Source organism: Meles meles, chromosome 7 (assembly GCF_922984935.1).
Source record: "Meles meles chromosome 7, mMelMel3.1 paternal haplotype, whole genome shotgun sequence".
Taxonomy (NCBI): Eukaryota; Metazoa; Chordata; class Mammalia; order Carnivora; family Mustelidae; genus Meles; species Meles meles.
The window spans coordinates 118,470,896-118,488,069 of NC_060072.1; the positions used below are offsets into that span (position 1 = coordinate 118,470,896).

Here is a 17,174-nt window from a genome sequence, read left to right on the forward strand (position 1 = left end):
AGAACAAATGTTGTTAAAATGCTTATATTACATAAAGCAATCTACACATTTATTGCAGTCCCTATCAAAATACATTTTTCACAGAGCTAGTAAAAATTATCCTAAATTTTGTTCAGCTCCATAAAAATCCTGAATAGTCAAAGCAATCTGGAAAAAGAAACGCAATGCAGGAGGCATCACAATTCCAGACTTCAAGCTATATTACACAGCTGTAATCATCAAGACAGTATGATACTGGCACAAAAATAGAAACCTAGATCTATGGAACAGAATAGAGCACCCAGAAATGAACCCACAACTATTTGGGTGAATAATCTTCAGTAAAAAAGAAAAGAATGTCCAACAAAAAAAAAAAGACAGTTTCTTCAACAAATGGTATTCAGAAAACTGGACAGCAACATGCAAAAGAATGAAATTTGACCACTTTCTTGCACTATACAGAAAAATAATTTCAAAATGGATGAAAGACTTAAATGTGAGACAGGAAACCAGCAAAATCCCAGAGGTGAACATAAGCACTAACTTCCTTGATATCAGCCATAGTAACTTATTGGATATCTGTCCTGAGACCAGGGAAAACAAAGCAAATTTGAACTATTGGGACTTTATCAAGATAAAATCTTCTGCATACCAAAGCAATCAACCAATAAAACTAAAAGGCAACCTACAAATGGGAGAAGATATTTGCAAATGGCGTATATGATAAAGTGTGTTTCCAAAATATATAAAGAACTTATAAAACTCAAGTCCCCCAAAATAAATAACCCAGATAAAAAATGCTGAAGACATGAATAGACATTTTTCCAGAGAAGATATCCAGATGGTCAACATACATATATTTATGCTCAATATCACTCATTCTCAAGGAAATACAAATCAAAACTACAATGAGATATCATCTCAAACCTGTCAGAATGGCTAAAATGAACAACACAGGAAACAACAAGTGTTCAGATGTAGAAAATGAGGTGCTCTCTTACACTGTTGGTGGGAATGCAAACTGTTGATGACTTTTAGTTAGTTAGTTAGCTTCCAATTTTTATTTAAATTCTAGCTGGTTAACATATATGTAAGCTTGGTTTCAGGAGTAGAATTTTGTGATTCATTATTTACATGTAACACCCAGGGCTCATCATAATAAGTGTCCTCCTTAATACCCATCACACAGTTAAGGAGGCCACTTGCTTTGATGACCCCTGGGTGTTACGTGTAAGTAATGAATCAGTGACTTTTTAGATACAATACCAAAAGCACAATCCATGAAAAAAATTGGTAAGTTAGATTTCATTTAAAAAGAACACCACCACCACCACCACCACCAACAACAACAACAAAACTTATTTGCGAAAGACACTGTTAAGAGAATAAAAAAACAAGACACAGGATGGAAGAAAATACTTGCAGAACATATATCTGATAAAGAACTGTTATTCAAAATATATAAGGAATACTTAAAACTTGACAATTAGAAAACAAATAACCCAATTATAATATGGGCAAATTATCAGAACAGATACCTTAACAAAGAAGTCATAAAGATGGCACATAAGCATCTGAAAAGTTGTTCTAAATATATGTCATCAGGGGATTGTAGATTAAAACAATGAGGTACTGTTACACACCTTTGAGAATGGCTAAAATCCAAATCACTGAAAACAATAAATGATGCTCCAAGAACAAAGATTCTTACATTGTGTTAAAAAATCCAATAAATCACAATGCCTTTTATTTTGAATTTACACAACCAATTCATAGCAATATGTAAAGATTGAGAGCAGAATGATGAAAAAATTATTTTATGCAAATAATTATATTAAAGACACTATGTTAATATCAGATAAAATCAACTAAAAGCACACAAAAATTTTCTACAAAGTCTTCTACATATAGGCAGAAATTTCAGTTCAGTAAGAACATATGACATTTTTAAATCTGTGTATTTATTATATATTGTATATAGTAAAAAAGCTTTAGAAACATAAAACAACAAATGACAGAAATACAGAGTAATAAATAACAATCACTGTTGTTGAATTTAATATACATTCCTCACAAATGATAAACATATAACTTCAATGAAACTAAGAAGGCATGAAAAACATAATCAACTTGACTAAATGGAGAACATATACATGTATGTATGTTATGTACATATACGTAGGTATATATATATGAACAAGTACATATATGTATATGTGATACAGTATATAGCATTTGTTTATATGATTGAATATATACTCATGAACTAAAGAGAGAAATTTAATTAAATATCCTTATACAATATTTTTAATAATTATACTTACTACTAAATCCTGCTTTGTTGGCAGCTCCAAGTGTCTTAATTTGAGATGAGCCTTTTGAAATTAAAACTTTATTATCTTCAGGCAAAATATTTTTACCTGCTTTCTCATCCATTTTCTCAGCTACAGAAATAGAGGCTTTTAATTCAATAAAAAGTAAAAGTGAAGTCTATTATTAATAAAGAATCACTTAAAGCTTCCTTCCAGTTTTACAAAACTTAAGCAAATAAACACAATTTAAACAAATGATCAAACACAATACCCGCCCCCCACCAAAACAAACAAATGAACAAACAAAAACAAAAACAAAAACCTCTGGTGCATCTTCAAAGCAGATTATAAAATTAAATGTAAAAGTCATCACAATGCTTTCCTTAAAGTGTGTGAAGCTACTCTTGTTACTTTATACATACACTTAGAAATTTGTTATTAAACTTTATTGTCTTAAGGGTATTCACTATTTTAAAATACTTAAAATTTTTATAACATATATGACTCATTTTAAAGTTGACTGATTAGGGGAATCTGGGTAGCTCAGTTTATTATGCACCTGCTCCTGATTTTGGCTCAAGTTATGATCTTATGGGATCTTGGGGGTCTAGCCCTGTGTTGGGCTCCATTCTCAGTGGGGAGTCTGCTTGAGATTCTCTCTTTCCTCTCCCCCTCTCTCTCTCTCTGTCTCCTTCCCCCACTCCCCACATTTGTGTGCTCTCTCTCTCAAATATATAAATAAGTATTTAAAAAAATAAAGTTAGACTGATTAGAATAATTCTAAAATAGGGAAATGAAATAGAAATCTAGATCAGGTAGGAAAAATACAAAGCACTACAAAAAAGGAATATTTAAATCCAAATGTGTCAGTTAGTACAATAATTATAAATGTATTATATGTTATAAGGATAGACAGAGAGAGTTACATTAGATTTATAATAATTTACTTACAGGTTATTTATAAATGACACTACTAAATAATAAGAATTCAAAAAATTGGAAACTAAGTAGGTGAAAAAAGATTTACCATGTAAATACCAACCAAAATAAGTATGCAAATATTTATGTCAATGACAGTCTAAGTAGGATTTTAGTCAAAAGATCTTACTGGAGACTAGCTAAAATGGCACCTTTCATAAGAAGAAATCATTGAGTCTGTAAGGAATTATCTAACATTTGTATTTTTATGCACCTAACAACATAGTCAGTATAAAGAAAATGGGCAGTTTAATGAAATGTACAGTACTACAGGAAGAAATAGATAAGTCCACAATCATTGTGAGATGATTCAATGCACATCTCTCCATAACTGATAGGACAAACAAAATCCAAGGAAATCAAGAAATAGGAAGTTTAAATAACACAGTAAAAATTTGACTTAGGCCAAAATTTCCATCTGATAAAATATATTTTCTGGGTTTCAAGAAGAAAGACTTATAAAAGCACTAAATAGAGAATGAGATTTGTGGTGGAACATCTAGATTTATAAAATATATTAATTATCCAATAATACATTATGTCATTTTTTAATGACATAAGCATGATTTAAGTTGAAATAGAAACATCATGTGAGTACATTTTTCACTTATATGTATATAAGCAGTCTTGTTACTTTTTAGATATGCAGAAAAATTATAAATATTTAGAGACATTATTATAAATATTATATTTACATATTTAATATTATTCTTTAGTTTTCTTAGAGTATTCGCACTTTAGAATAAAGTCTAATTTTTTGGATCATATATAGTTAAGAAAAAAATATATATAAGGATAAAAAATACAGAAAGTGAAAAAGTGAAAGAAAAACAAGAAGAAACAAAATTAAATGGTGTAATTACTCCTAAAAATACAAATAGCTAGATTATGTATGATTGCAATTTAATAAAAAGATAAGGATCAAGCTGAGTTTTAAAATATATGCAACTATAATTTTCTTACAAGAGATATAGCAAAATCATAGATACAAGAAACAGGATAGGAAAAAAATGTATGATATAAATATCAACCAGAAGTTTGTGGAGCTACATTAATAGTAGAAAAGTAGTTTTAAAGGAAAATAAACAAAAACAATAAAGTGATAAACTGGGTCTTTTTTAAATTTATTTTCAGCGTAACAGTATTCATTGTTTTTGCACCACCCCCAGTGCTCCATGCAATACATGCTCTCTCTATTACCCACCACCCTCTTCCCCAACCCCCCCCCCCCCACCCCTTCAAAACCCTCAGGTTGTTTTACAGAGTCCATAGTCTCTCATGGTTCATCTCCCCTTCCAATTTCTCTCAACTCCCTTCTCCTTAAAGTGGGTCTTTTCATTAAGACAAAATGATCTGTCCTCCAAGAATATTATCAATCTTAAGCTTATATACCATAAATAATAGAGTATCATAAGATATAAATCATAACCAGCCACAACTACAAGAAAAAAGAGAAATTTCAGTTTGAGATTTAACACATCTAATTCAGTAATTATAAAACAAACAGATAAATCATCAATAAAGATATAAAGTATTGATGGGAATAATTACCAAAGAACATATGGTTGAAGATGTATTCTAAACCAAAACAGTGTTCTCCTGAATTTAATTAAAAATAATTCATAAGATTTATATTTAATTACTTACTATCAAGATTCATGTTTCTGGTAGCTTCATTCTTAGTTTGAAACTGGTTTCTTGAAAATAAAAGTTTTTCCTCAGGAAATGGGTTTTCATGTGATATCATATAATTTTTTTGCTTTTCAAGAGGAAATGCTAAATAAATAAAATAAATAAATGTAATGGAACTTCTAGATATGCCAAAAAATTACCAAATTTTCTTCCCATGGAAGTGAAGTGAAAAAAATTATGTGAACAATTTTCATTAGTCTATGTGGGGAAGCTATCATAGTACTTAATAATTACTGACCATGCAAATACCAGCCAAAAGGTATTAATTTCGCTTTTGTCTTTATCTTAGGATATTCACACTTTAAATCCGAGTGTAGGGGTGCCTGGGTGGCTCAGTGGGTTAAGCCTCTGCCTTCAACTCAGGTCATGATCTCAGGGTCCTGGGATCGAGCCCCACATCTGGCTCTCTACTCAGCAGGGGGCCTGCTTCCCCCTCCCCCTCTGCCTGCTTGTGATCTCTTTCTAAAAAAAAAAAAAAATCTAAGTGTAAAGTTTCTATAAAACATGTGTTCAAATACATACTATTCAGGAACCAAAAGAAATCTTCTAATGAGGTTAATTTAAATAATTTAAATTTAAATTACTAAACTTACTTTTGCGTCTCCCCTCTTTGGAAGTTATTTCTTTCTTTACTTGCACTTGGAATTTTGATGCTGACTCTGGATTTACAAACATAAGATTTTCATCTGGTGCACTGAAATAAGCTATAAAAGGGATAGATTTAGTCATTTAAATGGAAAGTCAAATCCATTGTAAAATCTCTAGATTTCAAATTTATAACAAGTGTATAGTATCATTTTTTTCATTTTCATAAAATCATTAAGTAAATTATTATGATGCTAGAACTGTTATGAAATGAAAACTGTTTGAAATTGTCTTATTATTTCATCAATATGCCTAAGCAATAAATATATCTTATATTAGTCTTCAGGTTTCATGGGTGATTTATTCTTTAGGCTGATACACAATAATAGAGCAAGCAATGAAAACTTAGATGCACAAGTTTATTCATTACAGCCTTATTTGTAATTGCAAAACACTTAAAGCCACCTAAATGTTAAAGCATAGGGTATTGGACAAATAAATTGGTATATATAAAACAACTACAGAATTGGTATAACATGAGTACTACTATACTGGTAGATAATGGTACATACATATATGTATATATGTGTGTATGTGTAAGACACAATAAGATATTCCTCACCCCTCTGCATTGATACATCTGATGCTTGCCTGATGTCATTTCATGGGAAAATGAAACACTGGTTGAAATATTGGCTGGTTGAAATATAAAAGACTGGTACACTTTTATATTTACTTTTGCTTATATCATCACAGCAAGTGAATAAGGATGTCATTGTTACTTTCAACTTAGTTTATTGTCTGTATTAATTAACTCCATACCTTGCAGCAATCAGTGAAAAATAGTGTGGGGCCCAACTAAACCTCTCACTTTTCTCAACTGGAGTATATGTCAGAAGGACACTGCTGAAGTGTCAGAAGTGAAGTCAGAAGTCAGAAGTGACCATTGGTCATAATCTCCTGGAACCTATACTCTCCCAGAGTCAGCTGAAAGATACTTTGAGATACTATTGGGCAGTTATTGGGCCTTGGTAGATACTGAGTGAGTGTCCTATGGCTGTGATTAGAAATTCCAATCTGAAGGATTAAAGCTTTTGCTTTTGTTTTCTGATTATCTTTGCACATTCATACTTCAGGGTTAGAGTGTAAAATTTCTATAATATATATTCTTGAATAAAGGGAAAAAATCTTGATGGGTTTAAAATACTTTAAATTTATTCATAATTATTATACTTACTATGGCGTCTTTCCCTTTTGTGAGTTATTTTTTTCTCTACTTGAACTTGAGGTTTTGACACTGAATCTTGACTCACAAGCATTAGATTTTCATCTGGTACTCCAAAATGAGCTAAATAAAGAGATGTATTTAGTTCTCATAATTGAAAAAACATATCTGCTATGAAAACTCCAGATCTGAATTTATAACAAGTGTAAAGTAGCATTTTCTCTGATTTTTATAGCTATAAATAAATTGTCCTAATGTGAGGTCTGACATGAAAATGATAAGAAGAGTTCTTTTGTTGTTGCTGTTATTTTTAGAGAGAAAGAGTATGAGGGGGGGGAGTATGAAAGGGAGAGAGAGACTCCCATGCAGGCTCTATGCCCAATGCTGAGCCTGACAAGGGACTTGATCTCATAACCCTGAGATTATGACCTGAGCCAAAATCAAGAAATTAGATGCTTAACCTACTGAGCCACACAAGTGCCCTGATAAAAAAAAGTTTCAATAGGTACTACCAAAACTCATTATTTCATAAATATTCTGAGGCATCAAATATATTTCATAATACTCTGTACTTTTGGGTTACTTATAAATACACTTAATTCATAAGAATAAACCAAACAATAAAAATGCAAAAAAATGCATAGGTACAAGATTATTCCTTACAGTATTATTTGCAATTGCAAAATATTTAAAACCATCTAAGTGTTCAAGAATAGGACATTGGTTGAATAAACTAAAGTATATACCATGAACTGTGGTATAGTATAATCTATGGTATATAATGTAGTATAAGCTGCTTTATGTATTTGTGAAAAATAATAGATATTTCTTAAAACTGACAAGAAGAGATTTCTAGGAGCTAATGTTTAAGTGAAAAACTCTTTAAAAAATCGTGTATTTAATATGCTAACTTTTGGATCAGAAGGAAGAAACCAGGGGAAAAAAATTGAAAAATAGGTATTAACTTTACAAAATGGAGCACAGGAAAAATAAGCATGAAATTAATATAGTGAGCTACTATATAAGAAGACAGGGGTGGAAGAGAGGACATGGGAATGTAAGGGGAAGGACATATATCTTTTGCATAATATTCACTTTTGGAAGCAAAAAAAAAGTTAATGTTGTACACATTACAAAAATAAAATTAATAAGGATAAGGCAAAACAACTAAAACTGAAAGCAAACTTAATGAAATGAACTTAGTGAAGGGATAAAAAATAACAACACTAATCCAAATAAGTCCATTTCTTCCAGGTTGCTTAATTTATTGGCATATAGTTATTTATAATAATTTCTGATAATTGTTTCTATTTTCTTGGTGTTAGTCATGATCTCTCCCCCTTTAGTTCATAATTTTATTAATTTGGGTCCTTTCTCTTTCCTTTTGGATAAGTCTGGCCAGTGGTTGATCAATCTTATTAATTGTTTCAAAGAACTAGCTCTAGTTTTGTTAATCTACTCTACTATATTCTTGTTTCTAACTCATTGATCTCTGCTCTAATCTTAATTATTTCTCTTCTTATGTGTGGCTTGGGCTTCAGTTGTTTTTTCTCCAGTTCTTTAAGGTGCAATGTTAGTTGGAGAATTCCAGATTTTTCTATTTGAATGAGGCTTGGATGGCTATTTATTTCCCCTTAGAACTCATACAACAATTCAGTAATGTGGCAAGTTACAAAATTAATGCACAGAAATCAATTGCTTTCCTACACATTAACAATGTAACTGTAGAAAGAGAAATTAGGGAATAGATTCTATTTAGAATAGCACCAAAAACCACAAGATAGCTTAGAATAAACCTAACCAAAGAGGTGAAGGATCTCTATTGGAGAAATTACAGAGCACTTAAGAAAGAAATTGAAGAAGACACAAAGAGATGGAAAAACATTTCATGTTCATGGATCAGAAGAATAAACATTGTTCAAATGTCTTTGCTGCCCAGAGCAATCCATATTTTCAATGCCACCCTGATCAAAATACCAAAGGCATTTTTTCAAAGTGTTGGAACAAACAATCCTAAAATTTGTGTGGAACCAGAAAAGACCCTGAATCACCAAAAGAATGTTGAAAAAGAAAAACAAAGCTGGGGCATCACATTGTCTGACTTCAACCTATATTACAAAGCTGTGATCACCAAGACAACATGGTATTGGCACAAAAACGGACACATAGATCAATGGAACAGAATAGAGAGCCCAGATGTGGACCCTCAACTCTATGGTCAACTAATCTTCAACAAAGCATTATCCATTGGATAATGGAAAAAGCACAGTCCCTCCAATAAATGGTGCTGGGAAAACTGGATGGCTATATACATAAGAATGAAACTCAACCATTCACTTACACCATACACAAATATAAACTCTAAATGGATAAAGGACCCCAATGTGAAATAGGTATCAATCAAAGTCCCAGAGGAAATCATAGGCAGTAACTTCTTTGACACTGGCCATAGCAACTTCTTTCAAAACATGTCTCCAAAGTCAAGGGAAACAAAAGTGAAAATGAACTTTTGGGACTTCATCGAAAGAAAAGGCTTCTGCATGCCAAGGAAACCATCAACAAAACTAAGAGGCAACCCATGGAATGGGAGAAGATATTTGCAAATAACACTGCAGGTAAAGGGGTGATATCTAAGACCTATAAAGAACTTCTCAAACTCAATACCCAAAAAACAATCAAGTCAAAAAATCAGCAGAAGATATGAACAGATACTTCTTCAAAGAAGACAAACAAAGGGCTAACAGAAACATGAAAAAATCATTATCAGTAGCCATCAGGGAGATTCAAATCAAAACCACATTGAGATACCACCTTACACCAGTTAGAATGGCAAAAATTGACAAGGCAAGCAACAACAAACATTGGAGAGGTTGTAGAGAAAAGGGAACCCTCTCTTACACTATTGGTGGGAATACAAGATGGTATGTCCACTTTAGAAAACAGTGTGAAGCTTCCTCAAAAAGTTAAAAATATAAACAATGAATCTTGGGACACTGAAAAAATAAAATGGAAAAAAAAAAAAAAAGAAAGACATGTAGGAACATAGGAAGAAAATGCAGATTGGGAACCAGGGAGAAAAGGAGGTTCTGAAGTGCAGTTGCTAAAGGGAATTTGAAGAGCAAATTCAGACACACTAAATTTTAAGTTACTGTTCCATACTGTAATGGAACTCCTCTTCTATTACTAACACCTTATTTCATCTTTCCTTTTTTTTTTATAAACATATAATGTATTTTTATCCCCAGGGGTACAGGTCTGTGAATCATCAGGTTTACACACTTCACAGCACTCACAATAGCACATACCCTCCCCAATGTCCATAACCCCCTCCCCCCTCCCACCTCACCTCTCCCCAGCAACCCCCAGTTTGTTTTGTGAGATTAAGAGTCATTTATAGTTTGTCTCCCTCCCAATCCCATCTTGTTTCATTTATTCTTCTCCTATCCCCCTAGCCCCTCATGTTGCATCCCCACGTCCTCATATCAGGGAGATCATGTGATAGTTGTCTTTCTCCGATTGACTTATTTCACTAAGCATGATACCCTCTAGTTCCATCCACATCGTCGCAAATGGCAAGATTTCATTTCTTTTGATGGATGCATAGTATTCCATTGTGTATATATACCACATCTTCTTTATCCATTCATCTGTTGATGGACATCTAGGTTCTTTCCATAGTTTGGCTATTGTAGACATTGCTGCTATAAACATTCGGGTGCACGTGCCCCTTTGGATCACTACATTTGTATCTTTAGGGTAAATACCCAGTAGTGCAATTGCTGGGTCATAGGGTAGTTCTATTTTCAACTTTTTGAGGAACCTCCATGCTGTTTTCCAGAGTGGTTGCACCAGCTTGCACTCCCACCAACAGTGTAGGAGGGTTCACCTTTCTCCGCATCCTCGCCAGCATCTCTCATTTCCTGACTTGTTAATTTTAGTCATTCTGACTGGTGTGAGGTGATATCTCATTGTGGTTTCGATTTGTATTTCCCTGATGCCGAGTGACGTGGAGCACTTTTTCATGTGTCTGTTGGCCATCTGGATGTCTTCTTTGCAGAAATGTCTGTTCATGTCCTCTGCCCATTTCTTGATTGGATTGTTTGTTCTTTGGGTGTTGAGTTTGCTAAGTTCCTTATAGATTTTGGATACTAGGCCTTTATCTGATATGTCGTTTGCAAATATCTTCTCCCATTCTGTCAGTTGTCTTTTGGTTTTGTTAATTGTTTCCTTTGCTGTGCAAAAGCTTTTGATCTTGATAAAATCCCAATAGTTCATTTTGCCCTTGCTTCCTTTGCCTTTGCCGATGTTCTTAGGAAGATGTTGCTGCGACTGAGGTCAAAGAGGTTGCTGCCTGTGTTCTCCTCAAGGATTTTGATGGATTCCTTTCTCACATTGAGGTCCTTCATCCATTTGGAGTCTATTTTCGTGTGTGGTGTAAGGAAGTGGTCCAATTTCATTTTTCTGCATGTGGCTGTCCAATTTTCCCAGCACCACTTATTGAAGAGGCTGTCTTTTTTCCATTGAACATTCTTTCCTGCTTGGTTCAAGATAAGTTGACCATAGAGTAGGGGGTCTATTTCTGGGCTCTCTATTCTGTTCCATTGATCTATGTGTCTGTTTTTGTGGCAGTACCATGCTGTCTTGATGATGACAGCTTTTTAATAGAGCTTGAAGTCCGGACTTGTGATGCCACCAACTTTGGCTTTCTTTTTCAATATTCCTTTGGCTATTCGAGGTCTTTTATGGTTCCAAATAAATTTGAGGATTATTTGTTCCATTTCTTTGAAAAAAATGGATGGTATTTTGATAGAGATTGCATTAAATGTGTAGATTGCTTTAGGTAGCATAGACATTTTCACAATATTTATTCTTCGAATCCAGGAGCATGGAACATTTTTCCATTTCTTTGTGTCTTCCTCAATTTCTTTTTTTTTTATTCGTTTGTTTATTTACAGCATAACAGTGTTCATTGTTTTGGCATCACACCCAGTGCTCCATGCAGTACGTGCCCTCCCTATTACCTACCACCTGGTTCCTCAACCTCCCACCCCCCCGCCCCTTCAAAACCCTCTGGTTGATTTTCAGAGTCCATAGTCTCTCATGGTTCATTTCCCCTTCCAGTTTCCCTCAACTCCCTCTCCTCTCCATCTCCCCATGTCCTCCATGTTATTTGTTATGCTCCACAAATAAGTGAGACCATATGATACTTGACTCTCTCTGCTTGACTTATTTCGCTCAGCATAATTTCTTCCAGTCCCGTCCATGTTGCTACAAAAGTTGGGTATTCATCCTTTCTGATGGAGGCATAATAGTCCATTCTATATATGGACCACATCTTCCTTATCCATTCATCCGTTTAAGGGCATCTTGGCTCTTTCCAGAGTTTGGTGAGTGTGGCCATTGCTGCAATAAACATTGGGGTACAGATGGCCCTTCTTTTCACTACATCTGTATCTTTGGGGTAAATACCCAGCAGTGCAATTGCACGGTCATAGGGAAGCTCTATTCTTAATTTCTTCAGGAATCTCCACACTGTTCTCCAAAGTGGCTGCACTAACTTGCATTCCCACCAACAGTGTAAGAGGGTTCCCCATTCTCCACATCCTCTCCAACACATATTGTTTCCTGTCTTGCTAATTTTGGCCATTCTAACTGGTGTCAGGTGGTATCTCAATGTGGTTTTAATTTGAATCTCCCTGATGGCTAGTGATGATGAACATTTTTTCATGTGTCTGATACCCATTTGTATGTCTTCGTTGGAGAAGTGTGTGTTCATATCTTCTGCCCATTTTTTGATATGATTTTCTGTTTTGTGTGTATTGAGTTTGAGAAGTTCTTTATAGATCCTGGATATCAACCTTTTGTCTGTACTGTCATTTGCAAATATCTTCTCCCATTCCATGGGTTGCCTTTTTGTTTTGTTGACTGTTTCCTTTGCTATGCAGAAACTTTTGATCTTGATGAAGTCCTAAAAGTTCATTTTTGATTTTGTTTCCTTGGTCTTTGGAGACATATCTTGAAAGAAGTTGCTGTGGCTGATATCGAGGAGGTTACTGCCTATGTTCTCCTCTAGGATTCTGATAGATTCCTGTCTCACATTGAGGTCTTTTATCCATTTCGAGTTTATCTTTGTGTACGGTGTAAGAGAATGGTCCAGTTTCATTCTTCTACATATCGCTGTCCAGTTTTCCCAGCACCCTTTATTGAAGAGACTGTCTTTTTTCCATTGAATATTTTTTCCTGTTTTGTCGAAGATTATTTCACCATAGAGTTGAGGGTCCATATCTGGGCTCTCCACTCTATTCCACTGGTCTATGTGTCTGTTTTTATGCCAGTACCATGCTGTCTTGGTGATCACAGCTTTGTAGTAAAGCTTGAAATCGGGTAACATGATGCCGCCAGTTTTGTTTTGTTTTTCAACATTTCCTTAGCAATTCGGGGTCTCTTCTGATTCCATACAAATTTTAGGATTATTTGCTCCAGCTCTTTGAAAAATATCGGTGGAATTTTGATCAGAATGGCATTAAAAGTATAGATTGCTCTAGGCAGTATAGACATTTTAACAATGTTTATTCTTCCAATCCAAGAGCATGGAACGGTCTTCCATCTTTTTGTGTCTTCTTCAATTTCTTTCATGAGTGTTCTGTAGTTCCTCGAGTACAGGTCCTTTACCTCTTTGGTTAGGTTTATTCCCAGGTATCTTATGGTTCTTGGTGCTATAGTAAATGGAATCGATTCTCTAATTTCCCTTTCTGTATTTTCATTGTTAGTGTATAAGAAAGCCACTGATTTCTGTACATTGACTTTGTATCCTGCCACGTTACTGAATTGCTGTATGAGTTCTAGTAGTTTGGGGGTGGAGCCTTTGGGGTTTTCCATATAAAGAATCATGTCATCCGTGAAGAGAGAGAGTTTAACTTCTTCATTGCCAATTTGGATACCTTTGATTTCTCTTTGTTGTCTGATTGCCGTTGCTAGGACTTCTAATACTATGTTGAACAAGAGTGGTGAGAGTGGGCATCCTTGTCGTGTTCCTGATCTCAACGGGAAGGCTGCAAGCTTTTTCCCATTGAGGAGGATATTTGCTGTGGGTCTTTCATAGATAGATTTTATGAAGTTCAGGAATGTTCCCTCTATCCCTATACTTTGAAGCGTTTTCATCAGGAACGGATGCTGGATTTTGTCAAATGCTTTTTCTGCATCAATTGAGAGGACCATGTGGTTCTTCTCTCTTCTCTTATTGATTTGTTCTATCACATTGATTGATTTGCGAATGTTGAACCAACCTTGCAACCCAGGGATGAATCCCACCTGGTCATGGTGGATAATCTTTTTAATGTGCTGCTGGATCCTGTTTGCTAGGATCTTGTTGAGAATCTTTGCATCCATATTCATCAGGGATATTGGTATGAAATTCTCGTTTTTGTTTGGGTCTTTGCCTGGTTTGGGGATCAGGGTAATGCTGGCTTCATAAAAAGAGTCTGGAAGTTTTCCTTCTGCTTCAATTTTTTGAAACTGCTTCAGGAGAATAGGTGTTATCTCTTCTTTGAAAGTTTGGTAGAATTCCCCAGGGAATCAGTCAGGTCCTGGGCTCTTGTTTTTTGGGAGGTTTTTGATCACTGCTTCAATCTCATTACTAGATATCGTTCTATTCAGGTTGTCAATTTCTTCCTGGTTCAATTTTGGGAGTTTGTAGTTTTCCAGGAATGCATCCATTTCATCTAGGTTGCTTAGCTTATTGGCATATAACTGTTGGTAATAATTTCTGATGATTGTTTCTATTTCCTTGGTGTTAGTTGTGATCTCTCCCTTTTCATTCATAATTTTATTAATTTGGGCTTTCTCGCTTTTCTTTTGGATTAGTGTGGCCAATGGTTTATCGATCTTATTCTTTCAAAAAACCAGCTTCTAGTTTCATTGATACGTTCTACTGTATCTCTTGTTTCTACCTCATTGATCTCTGCTCTAATCTTGATTATTTCCCTTCTTGCGTGTGGAGTTGGCTTGATTTGTTGTTGATTCTCCAGTTCTTTAAGGTGTAGAGACAGCTGGTGTATTCTGGATTTTTCAATTTTTTTGAGGGAGGCTTGGATGGCTATGTATTTCCCCCTTAGAACCGCCTTTGCTGTATCCCATAGGTTTTGGACCAAAGTGTCTTCATTCTCATTGGTTTCCATGAATTGTTTAAGTTCTTCTTTGATCTCCTGGTTGATCCAAGCATTCTTAAGCAAGGTGGCCTTTAGCGTCCAGGTGTTTGAGTTCCTTCTGAACTTTTCCTTGTGATTGAGTTCCAGTTTCAAAGCATTGTGATCTGAGAATATGCAGGGAATAATGTCAGTCTTTTGGTATCAGCTGAGTCCTGCTTTGTGACCCAGTATGTGGTCTATTCTGGAGAAGGTTCCATGTGCACTTGAGAAGAATGAGTATTCTGTTGTTTTAGGGTGGAATGTTCTGTATATGTCTATGAGGTCCATCTGGTCCAATGTTTCATTCAATGCTCTTATTTCTTTATTAATTTTCTGCTTCGATGATCTGTCTATTTCTGAGAGAGACGTATTAAGATCTCCTACTATTATTGTATTCATATCAATATGACTCTTTATCTTGATTAATAGTTTTCTTATGTAATTTCTTCCTCAATTTCTTTCATGAGTACTTTGTAGTTTTCTGCATATAGATTCTTAGCCTCTTTGGTTAGGTTTATTCCTAGGTATCTTATAGTTTTGGGTGCAATTGTAAATGGGATTGCCTCCTTAATTTCTCTTTCTTCTGTCTTGTTGTTGGTGTACAGAAATGCAACTGATTTCTGTGCATTGATTTTATATCCTGACACTTTACTGAATTCCTGTACAAGTTCTATCAGTTTTGGAGTGGAGTCTTTTGGGTTTTCCACATACTGTATCATATCATCTGCAAAGAGTGATAGTTTGACTTCTTCTTTGCCAATTTGGATGCCTTTAATTTCTTTTTGTTCTCTGATTGCTGAGGCTAGGACTTCTAGTACTATGTTGAATAGCAGTGGTGATAATGGACATCCCTGCTGTGTTCCTGGCCTTAGCGGAAAAGCTTTCAGTTTTTCTCCATTGAGAATGATATTTGTGGTGGGTTTTTCATAGATGGCTTTGATGATATTGAGGTATGTGCCCTCTATCCCTACACTTTGAAGAGTTTTGATCAGGAAGGGATGCTGTACTTTGTCAAATGCTTTTTCAGCATCTATTGAGAATACCATATGGTTCTTGTTCTTTCTTTTATTAATGTGTTCTATCACATTGATTGATTTGCGGATGTTGAACCAACCCTGCAGCCCTGGAATAAATCCCACTTGATTGGGGCGCCTGGGTGGCTCAGTGGGTTAAGCCTCTGCCTTTGGCTCAGGTCATGGTCTCAGGGTCCTGGGATCGAGCCCCACATCAGGCTCTCCGCTCAGCGGGGAGCCTGCTTCCTCCTCTCTCTCTGCCTGCTGTTCTGCCTCCTTGTGATCTCTCTCTCTCTCTCTGTCAAATAAATAAAAAATTAAAAAAAAATCCCACTTGATCGTGGTGAATAATCCTTTTAATGTACTGTTGAATCCTATTGGCTAGTATTTTGGTGAGAAATTTTGCATCTGTGTTCATCAAGGATATTGGTCTGTAGTTCTCTTTTTTGGTGGGATCCTTGTCTGGTTTTGGGATCAAGGTGATGCTGGCCTCATAAAATGAGTTTGGAAGTTTTCCTTCCGTTTCTATTTTTTGGAACAGTTTCAGGAGAATAGGAATTAGTTCTTCTTTAAATGTTTGGTAGAATTCCCCTGGGAAGCTGTCTGGCCCTGGGCTTTTGTTTGTTTGGAGATTTTTGATGACTGTTTCAATCTCCTTACTGGTTATGGGCCTGTTCAGGTTTTCTATTTCTTCCTGGTTCAGTTGTGGTAGTTTATATGTCTCTAGGAATGCATCCATTTCTTCCAGATTGTCAAATTTGCTGGTGTAGGGTTGCTCATAGTATGTTCTTATAATTGTCTGTATTTCGTTGGTGTTAGTTGTGATCTCTCCTCTTTCATTCATGATTTTATTGATTTGGGTCCTTTCTCTTTTCTTTTTGATGAGTCTGGCCAGGGGTTTATCAATCTTATTGATTCTTTCAAAGAACCAGCTCCTAGTTTCATTGATTTTTTCTATTGTTTTTTTGGTTTCTATTTCATTGATTTCTGCTCTGATCTTTATGATTTCTCTTCTCCTGCTGGGTTTAGGGTTTCTTTCTTGTTCTTTCTCCAGCTCCTTTACGCGTAGGGTTAGGTTGTGTACTTGAGACCTTTCTTGTTTCTTGAGAAAGGCTTGTACTGCTATATATTTTCCTCTCAGGACTGCCTTTGCTGTGTCCCACAGATTGTGAACCATTGTGTTTTCATTATCATTTGTTTCCAC

General features: G+C 35.1%; 1 protein-coding gene across 1 annotated transcript in view; it reads right to left on the reverse strand.

The window, feature by feature from the left end:
• CCDC7 (coiled-coil domain containing 7) overlaps positions 1-17,174 on the reverse strand; it is a 387,945-nt gene that overhangs the window by 125,302 nt on the left and 245,469 nt on the right. Inside the window, exons 11-15 of the mRNA XM_046011852.1 lie at positions 6,784-6,882; positions 5,555-5,665; positions 5,102-5,109; positions 4,917-5,037; positions 2,304-2,423 (exon numbers count right to left, since the gene is read on the reverse strand). Coding sequence (XP_045867808.1) covers positions 2,304-2,423; positions 4,917-5,037; positions 5,102-5,109; positions 5,555-5,665; positions 6,784-6,882 — 459 coding nt within the window. The remainder of the gene's footprint in view (positions 1-2,303; positions 2,424-4,916; positions 5,038-5,101; positions 5,110-5,554; positions 5,666-6,783; positions 6,883-17,174) is intronic.